Source organism: Sinohyriopsis cumingii, chromosome 17 (genome assembly GCF_028554795.1).
Source record: "Sinohyriopsis cumingii isolate HCF-2022 chromosome 17, ASM2855479v2, whole genome shotgun sequence".
Lineage (NCBI taxonomy): Eukaryota > Metazoa > Mollusca > Bivalvia > Unionida > Unionidae > Sinohyriopsis > Sinohyriopsis cumingii.
This window is the reverse complement of record NC_142977.1, coordinates 71,738,979-71,751,410: the sequence shown is the minus strand read 5'-3', so window position 1 is coordinate 71,751,410 and position 12,432 is coordinate 71,738,979. Positions and strand designations below refer to the sequence as shown.

Here is a 12,432-nt window from a genome sequence, read left to right as displayed (position 1 = left end):
TCTGCCCTCTTCATAACCTTGGTTATTGACTCCCACCCATCATCATAAGTAGTCAAAGCATTCACCATAGAGTGGTACTCTGCCCTCTTCATGGCCTTGGTTACTGACTCCCACCCATGATCATAAGCAGTCAAAGCATTCACCATGGAGTGGTACTCTGCCCTCTTCATGACCTTATCTAGCTTGGTTATTGACTCACACCCATGACCATAAGCAGTCAAAGCATTCACCATAGAGGGTACTCTGCCCTCTTCATGACCTTGGTTACTGTCTCCCACCCATGACCATAAGCAGTCAAAGCATTCCCCATAGAGTGATACTCTGCCCTCTTCATGACCTTATCTAGCTTGGTTATTGACTCACACCCATGACCAAAAGCATTCACCACAGTGTGGTGCTCTGCCCTCTTCATGACCTTGGTTACTGACTCCCACCCATGACCATAAGCAGGATTCTCAGTGAGCCTGAAAACTGCTACCAAATCCAACATGAAGATCTATGGCATCCTGCTAGAGATATCAAATCCAATATGAAAATATATGGCAACCTGCTAGAGATACCAAATCCAATATGAAGATATACGTCAACCTGCCAGAGATATCAAATCCAATATGAAGATATATGGCAACCTGCTATAGATACCAAATCCAATATGAAGATATATGGCAACCTGCTAGAGATACCAAACCCAATATGAAGATATATGGCAACCTGCTAGAGATACAAAATCAAATTTGAAGATATATGGCAACCTGCTAGAGATATCAAATCCAATATGAAGATATACGTCAACCTGCTAGAGATACCAAATCCAATATGAAGATATATGGCAACCTGCTAGAGATACCAAATCCAATATGAAGATATATGGCAACCTGCTAGAGATACCAAACCCAATATGAAGATATATGGCAACCATGCTGCACTCAAACTTTGATGTTGCATGTAACATGCCCACACTGTAAAAACTGACAATTTTAGAAAATCAGTGGGACAGCACCTGATCTTGTTTGATTGTTGTTGTTGCTGTAGGGGTTTAATGCCATTTTTCAGCACACGATAGGCTATACATGGTGGCCAGTATTAATGGTGGAGGAAGAACCTGGGAAAACCCCAGAAAGAACCACTGACCTACGAGAAGCTACTAGCTAGCTTTCTCACATACTCACATTGGCTGAATCCGAGACTCAAATCAACACAGAGATGAGATGGCAGTGATCTGTAATGGAGAGCACTTTAGACCACTTGGCCACTCAGGGCCCAAATCTTGTTTGATAAGTAGTCATTAATTTTCTTGATTTTTAAGCACTGCAGTAGGAGACTGATGCGGAACACACTTAATCATTAAAATTGACTGAGGCCTTGATATTGCAGGCTTGGGTTGAAATATGGGTTGGTGGGCATTTCAAAGCCAACAGCACCAGTTAAATATCGTTGACTGTAACCTTAACGTTGAATACAGTCCTCTCCAAGGGGGGATCTGAGTGATGAGGATTCTCGGGCTTATAAACTGATTCAGTCTGTGGATCATCCTTATCCAGATCAATCTTGATATCTGGGGATCACATGCCCAGAGGCACAGTAGAAGCATGAGCATCATCCCCATGGCAACTCTAGTATTGCACCAAAGGGTAATCTGTGAGAAAACGGCTAGCCTTATCCATACTGTGAAGCCATCACTACAATGTGAATGGCTGATTGACAGATTAAAAGGTTGGTATGGGTACTGAACATAAGGATGAAATTGCTACCAGCTGGTTCAAAACAGTAGTAGGACAGACAGAAATATTACTAAGACTGCTGTATGGACCTATTGGCCTAAGCACAGGACAGTCTCTTAATGAAGTAAAATCGCCTGCATTGTCACCTCTAGTATAGAAAACTGTAGAGTAGACACGTCCGCAGCACCAGGTTTCTACAACTCAGCAATGAAAGCTTTGAATTAGCACCACCAAGTGATGGCAAGGGAAGGTAATGGTCAGAGTAATTGTCCTTTGTCTACATAAGACAGACTGGAAAGACGAATTTTCATTGTTTGAGAGGGAAAGATTCAGGATTTAGCAGGCTTATATTTCTAACGATAATGTAATCAGGACACGTAGTTGATAATAAAAATGTATTTCCCATTGCAACCCAAAAAGCTCCAAGTACAGCTGAAGCTGAATTATTTCTACTACAAAGAATATTCAGGTTCTTCACAAATGCATATGCATAATACATTTTATTTATATTTTCTACATAATCATGCTAGAAAGTTTCACCCAAAATGTATCTTCAAAGGTTGTGAGATGGTTTTCTGATTCACAGATGTGACTTTGTAGCTACTGAATCCCTCTCGAGACAATTTTAAAATCAATTTCTTTTGTTCAGCTGTCAGTTCTTTGTTCCTTTAGGTTATGTTTACAAAATAAAAAATTTCAAATCAAGTCAAAGAATAGTGATTGTTGTTGATGCTGTTGTAGGGTTTAATGCCATTTTTCAGCACACGAGAGGCTATACATGGCGGCCAGTATTACTGGTGGAGGAAGAAACCGGGAAAACCAGCAACCCATGAGAAGCCACTGGAAAGCTTTTTCACATACCCACATTGGCCGAATCCAAGACTCAACCCCATGCAGACAAAGGTGAGATGGCAGTGATCCGTAACTGAGTGTGCTTTAGATCATTCTGCCACTCTGGGCCCTCAAAAATATATACACAAATCTAAGCAGATCATGTCACGTAATTATACATGATAGATTTTTACTGTCAATCTTAGGTTCATCCTTATTTACATTTTATGATAAGAGTCCAGAGGCAAACTTGTACATTGGAGACTAGTTTTATTGTCTAAAATTTATGTAAATTAATTATGTTATGAGAGTGTGTCTTGCAAGATTGAAATACACCATGATAGGAAGTTGATAAATTTGGAATAATTAAATCTGAACTAAGAAGTCAGAGAAATTTCCAATGTAGAGAAATGGAAATCCAAGTCAGGGATATTTTGAATGTGTAGAGACCTGGAAATCCAAGTCAGGGAAATTTCCAATCTAGAGAACTGGAAATCCAAGTGAGGGAATTTTCCAATGTAGAGACCTGGAAATCCAAGAAAATATAAGAATTAAAATATTGCAAATTACAGTATTCGACATAGGGTCTGACAAATACTGTGCTAAGGACACATAAAATATTTTATTTACCATATACTTATGTCAGGTAGCCCAGTGGGCTAGTATTAGCTACCATGTAATTAAGCCAGGCAGACAAGATGGCTAGTTTTACCAACCATATAATTAAGCCAGGCAGACAAGATGGCTAGTTTTACCAACCATATAATTAAGCCAGGCAGACAAGAGGGCTAGTTTTACCAACCATATACTTATGTCAAGAAGTCCAATGGGCTAGTATTATGTACCACATACTTAAGACAGATAGACTAGTGGGCTAGTATTATGTAAATACAGCTGTAACATTTTTAATTAGCATGCCAGTACCACTACAAAGCCATGTGATTCTTTGGACATTGGATATGGTAACTAAAACTAGAATGAGTGTGTGTGTGATTAGGATTATTAACATAGCTTTAACAACTTTTCAGTCATATCACTACGATGTCTGTGGTGTGGCAGTTTATAGTGATGTCTAGCACTGGGGCATCATAACAGAGACATATAGCATGATGTCCCACCAAGTCACATTATCCTGACACCAGGCCAACCAGTCCTAACACTAACCTCTTAATGCTGAGTGCCAAGCGAGGCAGCTGTTAGTACCATTTTCGTAAGTCTTTGGTATGACTCAGCCGAGGTTAGAACCCATGACATCCCGCTTCCGAGGCGGATGCTCTAACCACTAGGACACAGAAGCGGTCAAAACTAGAATGAATTGCTTACCCAGTGGTATTAATTGATAATGGAACATAGCATTGTACATGAACAAGATTGTAATAATCATCAAGTAACTAAACAATACAGACTGCAATTGTTCTTAACCCCTGCCTCTCACTCTCTCTCTCATATCTTGGCATATTTTACTGGATCATAAGCAAGGTGCAAGAAGAAAAATGCGATGGAATACCTATCTTTGTCACAGTTATTCATTTACTAACTTGTCTATTCTAATGCACATACATGTAATCAAATTTAAACAACATATTATTACTAGTGTATGATGCTTCAGCACAATTACATCTGATGTACCTTAATTTCTATCAATGATAATCATAAAATATTTAAAAATCCTTCTCAATGTTGGGTCACACATTATTTTTCTTACTTTGGGAGAAATCTTTTACACATAAAATTACAGGACATACAATGAAGTGATTTAAATGACATAATAGTCTACACATCACTTCAGAAAACACTCAGATTTTCTGGTAAAAAATAATTGACTTATAGGCCGGTAAATATGGCATGTATGCCAGGCAGCATCATGGGGTAGTATTACATATTATATGCAGAAGTCAGGTTAAACATACCTACTGAAATACTTTACAATGATAATATATCATAATTAACCTACTAAGGTAATAGGATAGTCCTGTACCTGACAGTGTCACATTCAAGCGTCCTCTTTGAGCGACTGAATTTTCAGCTGGTTTACCAGATTCTCTTGCTGGTAGCCTACTGGCTACATCTGATTATAAAATGTGTCAGACATTAGATTATCTATACCTTTATAAACAATTCCAAATGATCCCCTTCCAATCTCTATCCCAATGTATTTTTTTATTTCTTCTGCCTTCATTGGAATGATACGACCACATCTAGGGTTTTTTGGAATGAGAACTTTCTGTTCCTCAAATGTTGAGAGTGTTGCACTTGGTTCTAATACCCACTCTTGCAACTCTTGATGTGGAAGTCTTTCGTTTGTCCCTACTGACCCCTCTTTTATCTCACCTTCATCATGATTTACCTTTTCCACAGCATTCAATGGGGAAACTTTCTTTTTCCTTGCAAACAGAAAAAAATGGCCATCTCAGCAAACCTTTGCAAATAAATAATTTGGGAAAATAAAACCAACATGTAAGAAACTGATATAGTCTTTTTTTTAAAAGTAGTCTCTGTATATTTTCAACCATACCATGCTTAGAAAACTCTTTTAGCTTGTTTTATTTATATTGTTTTAAATCATCCTTCGATACAATACCTTTGATACAATAACAGAACATTCTTTTTTATAACATGAATACTAACATAAATGATGACGTAGACAACAAGGTTTACAATCTTTTCCGAAAAGAATCTGAAGCAAAATTCAAAGGGAGATAATTAGAAAAAGGTGTTTCTCTAAAATATTAATTCCTTGCCAACTGAACATTCCATTGTAAATTTAAAATAGGTGAGCTTCAACATGTCATAATAAAATCACAGTAATGTTTCTGAGATCACAGTATTTTTTCTAGTAATGTTTCTGAAATCCCAGTATTTTTCCTAGTAATGTTTCTGAAATTCCAATATTCTTCCCAGTAATATTTCTAAAATCCTTATATTTTTTCCCCATAACGTTTCAAAAATCACTATAAAATCGATATATTTTTCCCATGTAATGTTTTCAAAAATCCCTACAATATTCCTATATTATTTTCCATTAATCTTTCAAAATCACCTATAAAATAAATATATTTTTTTCCAGTACTGTTTCTAAAATCCCATTAAAATTCCTATATTTTTTCAGTAATGTTTCTAAAATCAATATATTTTTTCTGCAGTAATGCTTCTAAAATCCCTATAATTTGTATCCCTATATTTTATCCCAGTTAAATTTCTAAAATTAATTTAACTTTAATTACTATATTTTTTCAAAGTAATGTCTCTAAAATTCCTATAATATATCTGTATTTTTTCCCAGTAAATTGTTCTTGCCAATATTTGTTACAGGCTTCCTGATGATGCTTATATGTTTAAATTACAATACCAATGCACTGTTATTAATATGGACCTATTTATGTTATTAAGTTCTTACAAATGTGTTAATCATCTGATAATATTAGCCTATAATTTCCAAATAAGATTCCTTAGTTTTCCTTAAATTTCCAAAACAGAACACTTCACTGACTGACCCAGTGCCATCTGCATCCTGGCCATCTGGCTTATCTCCATCATAACTGCTTTTGTTTGAATTCCTGGTACTCTCAAAGGGAACTTGATCCAATCTAAGGTTCACATGATGTGCAGATTCTCCCATGTTGCTGGATTGTCTGAATTCTCCTGTTTCATTCATGACAGGATGTTCTAATGCCATGATTACTTCATTGGATGACTGGTCCATGACACTCTTTTGCTCAGTGTTTGCTACTTCATTCTGGATGGTTTTGTCATCAGCATCATTAATGTTTTGATGAGATCTTGATAAATTCAGATTGGACATATTCCCTGCTAACTGATTTTCTTCACTTGGCTCCTTCTGAGTGTCACTTCTTTCTTCTTCTCTCTGAAAGTCTCCAGATGGCTTCATCATTGAGGTATTTGTATTAGGCCATGCGGGACTCTCTGATATTTTAGAGGATAGGGCCAATTCTGCTGTATGGATATCTGGCAGTGCTACTGGCAGAGAAATGGACAAATCATCTGGAGATAGAACACTAAAGTGCTGCTGATAATTAAAACTGTATGGAGATTGTGTACGGTCCCTGCCATTGTAATGATACCCAAGATCCTCTGAATGACTTTGTTCCATACGTTCAGGGACATCGCCAAACACTGGGTATATACCACCACCTCTAGAACTTAATGCATGCTGATCTTGTTGCTTCTTTTGTTTATTCACTGCCAACTTTGCTTTATCTGCTAAGTTAAATGTCACATGATTTGTTCCATCTCCCACCGCCATTGCAGCCCTTTCTGCTAATGTCATTTGGTTCTGCATTGGTTGTGCATTTTTGAATAATTCTGCACGCTGTGCTAATGTCATCTGTGAAGGTTTTGGCATTTGCCGTGCAAGTTCTGCTTTCTGTACAAGTGTCATATTTGAGCCAGTATCAATCAAATGTCCAGACACCATTTGTGGTGGCTTCTGTACTGATAAGTGTGCTTGCATGGTCTTATTTTTGTGCGAGTCATTTGTGTTTAGATGGCCTTGAATGTTTTTCTTTGTTCCTTCTTCCACCCCTGAATGGCTGCTGGCAGGTACAAAATCTCTGAGGATGTGGTCAGGATCCATCACTGACTCAAGTGTTTTACTTTGACCGATTATATCAGCAAATTCTTTTAACTTATTAAAATCGTCTTTCTCTAAATGCCCTGTTTCAAATGCCTTTTCAAAGAGTTGCCAAGCTTTCTGTATTTCCTCTTTTTTGTTGGCCCATTCTAATATAAATGCTGACTTCTTCAAATCTTCTGAATCAAGTCTCTGTCCAAATTTCCACAAAGTTCTAATAAAAGGACTTATCTGACAGATATCAGCCGCATAGTAACCAAGCCTCCTCTCTATTTCACTAATCAAATCATATCGACCAATTAATTCAAAAACCTCTGCCAAAAGAGCCAAGTTGTGGGGTCCAATATAGTTCTGCTTTTGTAATTCAGTCAACAGTTTTCTAGGATCTCCGTGTATTGATATTCTGTTTCTCTTTCCTTCAATAAGAAACCTCAGCAGAAATACAAGGTCATCAACTTCACCAGGTATAAGCTCTTCAGCAAGTTTATCTAACAGCAACCTGTACCTGTAGTGAAATAGAAGACAAGCATAATTCTTCACATAATTCTAGTGTGGGATATACACTGTCTATACAGATACTGAAGGACTAATATTACTCTTCGGACATTCATGAGGTAATGAATGAAAGAGCTCCTTTGCAAATTCAACATAAATACAATTCAAAATTAAGCATGGTTTGCTGGTGGTAGTCACAAATGTAAGAATTTTTTTAATGGAATTTGCATGCAAGCTACTGCATTCATTTCCCATTGAATACTAACATGGAATTTTCATGTAAGCTATTGCATTTATTTCCCATTGAATAGTAATATGGAATTTTCATGTAAGCTACTGCATTCATTTCCCATTGAATACTAACATGGAATTTTGATGAAAGCTACTGCATTCATTTCCCATTGAATAGTAATATGGAATTTTCATGTAAGCTACTGCATTCATTTCCCATTGAATAGTAATATGGAATTTTGATGAAAGCTACTGCATTTATTTCCCATTGAATAGTAACATGGAATTTTCATGTAAGCTATTGCATTTATTTCCCATTGAATAGTAATATGGAATTTTCATGTAAGCTACAGCATTCATTTCCCACTGAATAATAACATGGAATTTTCATGCAAGCTACTGCATTCATTTCCCATTGAATAGTAAAATGGAATTTTCATGTAAGCTACTGCATTTGTTTCCCATTGAATACTAATATAGAATTTTGATGAAAGCTACTGCATTCATTTCCCATTGAATAGTAACATGGAATTTTCATGTAAGTTACTGCATTCATTTCCCCATGAATGCTAACAATGAATTGGTACAAAAGTTACTGCATTAATTTCCCAATGAGTGCTAATAAAATTATCTTTCAGTCCTTTTACAGATATTGTTCCTTATATGATTTTAAACTAACAAGAATTTTATAATTTATCAATCAAGTGCAGCTGTTTACATCAAAGTTAGAATGCTGTCATATGGACAAGATGCTGATGCTATTGTTGACATCTGGGTACAGTCTGCAATCTTAACTTTTTTCATCCCTTCAGAGGTATGAATGAAGTCTAAATATTAAGACAGCAGACTAATGATTGAAACAAACTGGATCAAATGTGTACTGCATAACCAGCTACATATATGACTACATGAACTGCAGTTAAGTTTGTGAAATTATGAGTTATTAAAAGACATAAGTCAACATGTGTCTCTAATATATTTCTTAAACAAAGGGAATGAAATGGTACTGAAAGAATGGGAGTATGTGGTAATGTAGTGAATGAACAAAGAGATTACAAAATATAGGTGATGAAACCAAAGAACAAGATACATCCCAATACAATTCTTGATCCATAGCCCCACCTAGGAGGCTGTCTCAAGGGGGAGGAGTAGTCCTAACATATTCAGAATGGGAGTATATAATGACATTATCTTCACAATAATAAGTCAATCGGGAAACATATTTTTCTAGTTAAATGTTTCTTTCATAATACGTACCGAATCATAATACCTTAGGAGTTCTACTAATACCTCACAAATCCAGCCCATCCATCTAAACTATAAGCTAAAATGCTAAATCTTATTTGCCTAAGTGGCAGTTTGATAGAGTAATCTCCCATTGATACCAGTGGATACTGAAGTGGAAGGCATGCTCTCTATAGAGATGTAACTACATGGAGGCTGGGAGGCTGTATCTGTATTATGATTAGATTAAATATTATGAAAGAACATATTTTACTAGCAAAAGATTGGTTTCTTCTTCAAATATGTTACAGAATCATAATACCTTAGGAGAATAAGTAATACGTGGAGGGAAATACATCCCTTTGCCCAAGAGAGATGATCTCCAGTCCCCTAAGGTATGTGAGTCAGGGTCTAGATAACCTGATTGGAAAATCGACTCTGATTGTCAAGGAGCAGCTTCAAAAGAGAAAATGTTTTCTTCACCCAAATCTAACATAAGTCATAAAGCTGCATCTTTATCAAGCTCTCAAACAACCTGAAAGGTTAACCTTTGATCCATAGGTAAAGCTTCCTCCAGACTGAACTAAGCCTTTTAGGATGAAAGATCTCTGATAAAAACTGGAGAAGTGTACTCATAAGCAAATTCATTAGTGTGGGTGTACTTCCATATGTGGAACAGAGAGCCCATTTTATTCAGGATAAAAGTGTCCATTTTAATATATCATCCTCTCCCATCTTTTGAAGGCAAAATGAGGCATGATCTCCCTCAATGCAATAGTTCTGTATTCCTGAAATACCACTTAAGAGCTCACACTGGGTTCTGTACTTGGCATTGAAATGAAGTGTCCAGAAAAGACAAGAATTATTACCAATATCAGATTACCCATGAAAGGTAGACTGTTCTTGACAATTAACATAGGGGGATTCATGAGTGATACTGATTTATCTTGTAATAACTGCATGTAGATGGATCCACTAAGAGGAAATGTATTTGCTGAATTTGCCAGCAGATGACCAAAGTAGTGAGAAGGCTAGACCTATGGGAGGTGAACTAATTAAGCTCCTGAGAGCAGTTAAAATGATGTCTTGTTCAGCCAGGTTAATACCCACTTGAGTATGTATCCAGTATCATTGGCCAAGTGAAACCCAAAATGAAAAAATCGAATAGGTCTTTGGTTTGTCTTATATCAGCTCTTCCATTATAATACAGTGAGACAGTGATCATGGAATGAAAGGTTTAATTTTCATTGGTTCTAACTGTTTTGATCAAAGAGCCATAGGAAGTTAGCTATTGAAGTGTTGATGCCTACATTAGTATAATGGGCTCTCCAATGAAAATATATTCCACTGCCTTTGTATGCCTCTAAGGTGCATGGCCATCTCACTTGAGGGATTCTCCACCACCAGTTGTGAGAACTGTTTGTTCTTGGGTGCATATTTTAACAAGATACAGACATGCAGTTTTAATATCTTTGGGTTGGGATGAAACACCTGCCATTGTGGTTGCTTAAAGCAGATGATGGCATATCTTGATTCCTGGCAATTCCTCTGTGATACTGATGAGGTTGAGTCAATATTTCACATTTGAGAGCAATAACCAGGATGAGAAGACACTCAGATTCTTCTGATTATAATATCACCTTCAGAACCAGCGGTATTCGAGATGTGTATACAGTGGCCATTCAAATCTATAGAAAGAGCATTGACTATCCAGGCCTTCTGTATTTGGGACTGGTGAGGAAAAGATTGGGATTTTGGCATTCCACCTTGTCATCAATCATAGGCTGACCCCATCAACCATCTATTGCATGAAAACTGAGGGAAGAAGAGACTATTCCATTTGTATCATTGCCTTCATGCAGGACTATGAGTCTGGGGACTTTGCTCCGCTTTGTTGCTTAAGATAACTCACCATAGTGGAGTTGTCAGGCAGAATGAGATCTCCATTCCAACATAGGTTTTCCAGCCACCAATGAAAAGCTTTCAAAATGGTTTTAATATAAAAAATGATGTAAATAATAATCCTGAGGGAGTTATACTCCTATGGCATCCCCAAATGTTAGGAGACTTGCTCCGTGTTCACATCCATACCTGATTGCCAGAGGTTGTACAAGCAGAGGTACTGATGCCATTAGTCCTGAGTTGTTTTCTTGCATTCAAGATGCAACTTCATATTGTGCAGATTGTGAAAGTTGGTCCAATGGTCAAAGGTTTATTCTCCAGTTGGACCACAAATTCAGTGTTATGGGAGCACAAGAAACCACCTTGTACTAAAGACATCCACTGCCACATTGATAAAAACTCAGCAGGCGAAGGAATTCTCTACTAGATGGATTGTTTCATATAAACAATGAATCAACCATTGCATTTAGTTCAATTCTCATTCCTGAGGGAAATATATTATTCATCACTGAATATTGATTCCAGTCGTATTGGGTATTAAAAGGGTATTGGGTATGAGATGTCTTCATTGACCAGGAGATTGAGAATGAAATGAGGGTAACATGTGAAATCAAGTCCTGCTCCAAGACATAACTAGCCTACTATTCTCTAGACTGTTGTTGGTGAATCACAAAACTTTTGGAAGCTCTCAATTCTCCCTTTGACTCTTCCACTTAGTTTGGGAGAAATGCAGTTTTCGACAGTTGTAAACTTGGTAGGACTGTCTCCCAGTGGCATGTGCTTGACAGTTGTAAACTTCGTTTGACCGCCTTCCAATGACATGTGCTCTAGGGACATCCATACAACCTCCAAATCCCTCTGCTGTAGCTGAGACTGTGAGGGATTGAAGGAATGTATCCTTGGTAGCTTGTTGCAAATTCAGTCAACCAGATCATTAAGGAGATTGGATATGAAGTTGCAAGCGTTGCTTGACCAGTGATGGTCTTTAAGAAAGGTGGAGGTAGAGGGCATTGCACCTCATTCCACCTGATCTAAGTTCACAGCTGCTGTAATGACCATGGCCTCTATGTTATGACAGACCATTCTATAACATGCTCCCACATATTTCCAGCGAGATTCGGGGTGGAAGAAGACAAGCTTGTTCTTCCTATTGTTGATCACCAAAAATATTAGATGCAGTGTTGATCCCACTGACATGAAATTATGAATCAACTCATGGGTATCCAAATAGAAAACTGAGGGAAGGCATTACGAGAAAAACAATCTGTAGGTGCTTGGAACTTGTAATTAATGAAGTAAGCAGTCCCAAAATGCCAGTAACTTTATGAGATTGTGGAAGCAATTGAAAGTGGATTCTCCCATATAAAATGATCACCTGGTGTTAGAAATGAAGACCCGGCAGGTGATGTAGAGGAAAGAGGAAAGAACTCTGATAGA

General features: G+C 37.2%; 1 protein-coding gene across 2 annotated transcripts in view; it reads right to left on the bottom strand.

Moving 5' to 3' along the window:
• LOC149779216 (uncharacterized) overlaps positions 1 to 12,432 on the bottom strand; it is a 106,819-nt gene that overhangs the window by 78,634 nt on the left and 15,753 nt on the right. For both annotated transcript variants that reach the window (XR_016415589.1, XM_089939785.1), the window contains exons 4-5: positions 6,047 to 7,648; positions 4,659 to 4,936 (exon numbers count right to left, since the gene is read on the bottom strand). Coding sequence is in view for 1 of the 2 variants with exons in the window: in XM_089939785.1 (XP_089795911.1) it covers positions 4,659 to 4,936; positions 6,047 to 7,648 (1,880 nt within the window). In the remaining variant the exon portion in view is untranslated. The remainder of the gene's footprint in view (positions 1 to 4,658; positions 4,937 to 6,046; positions 7,649 to 12,432) is intronic.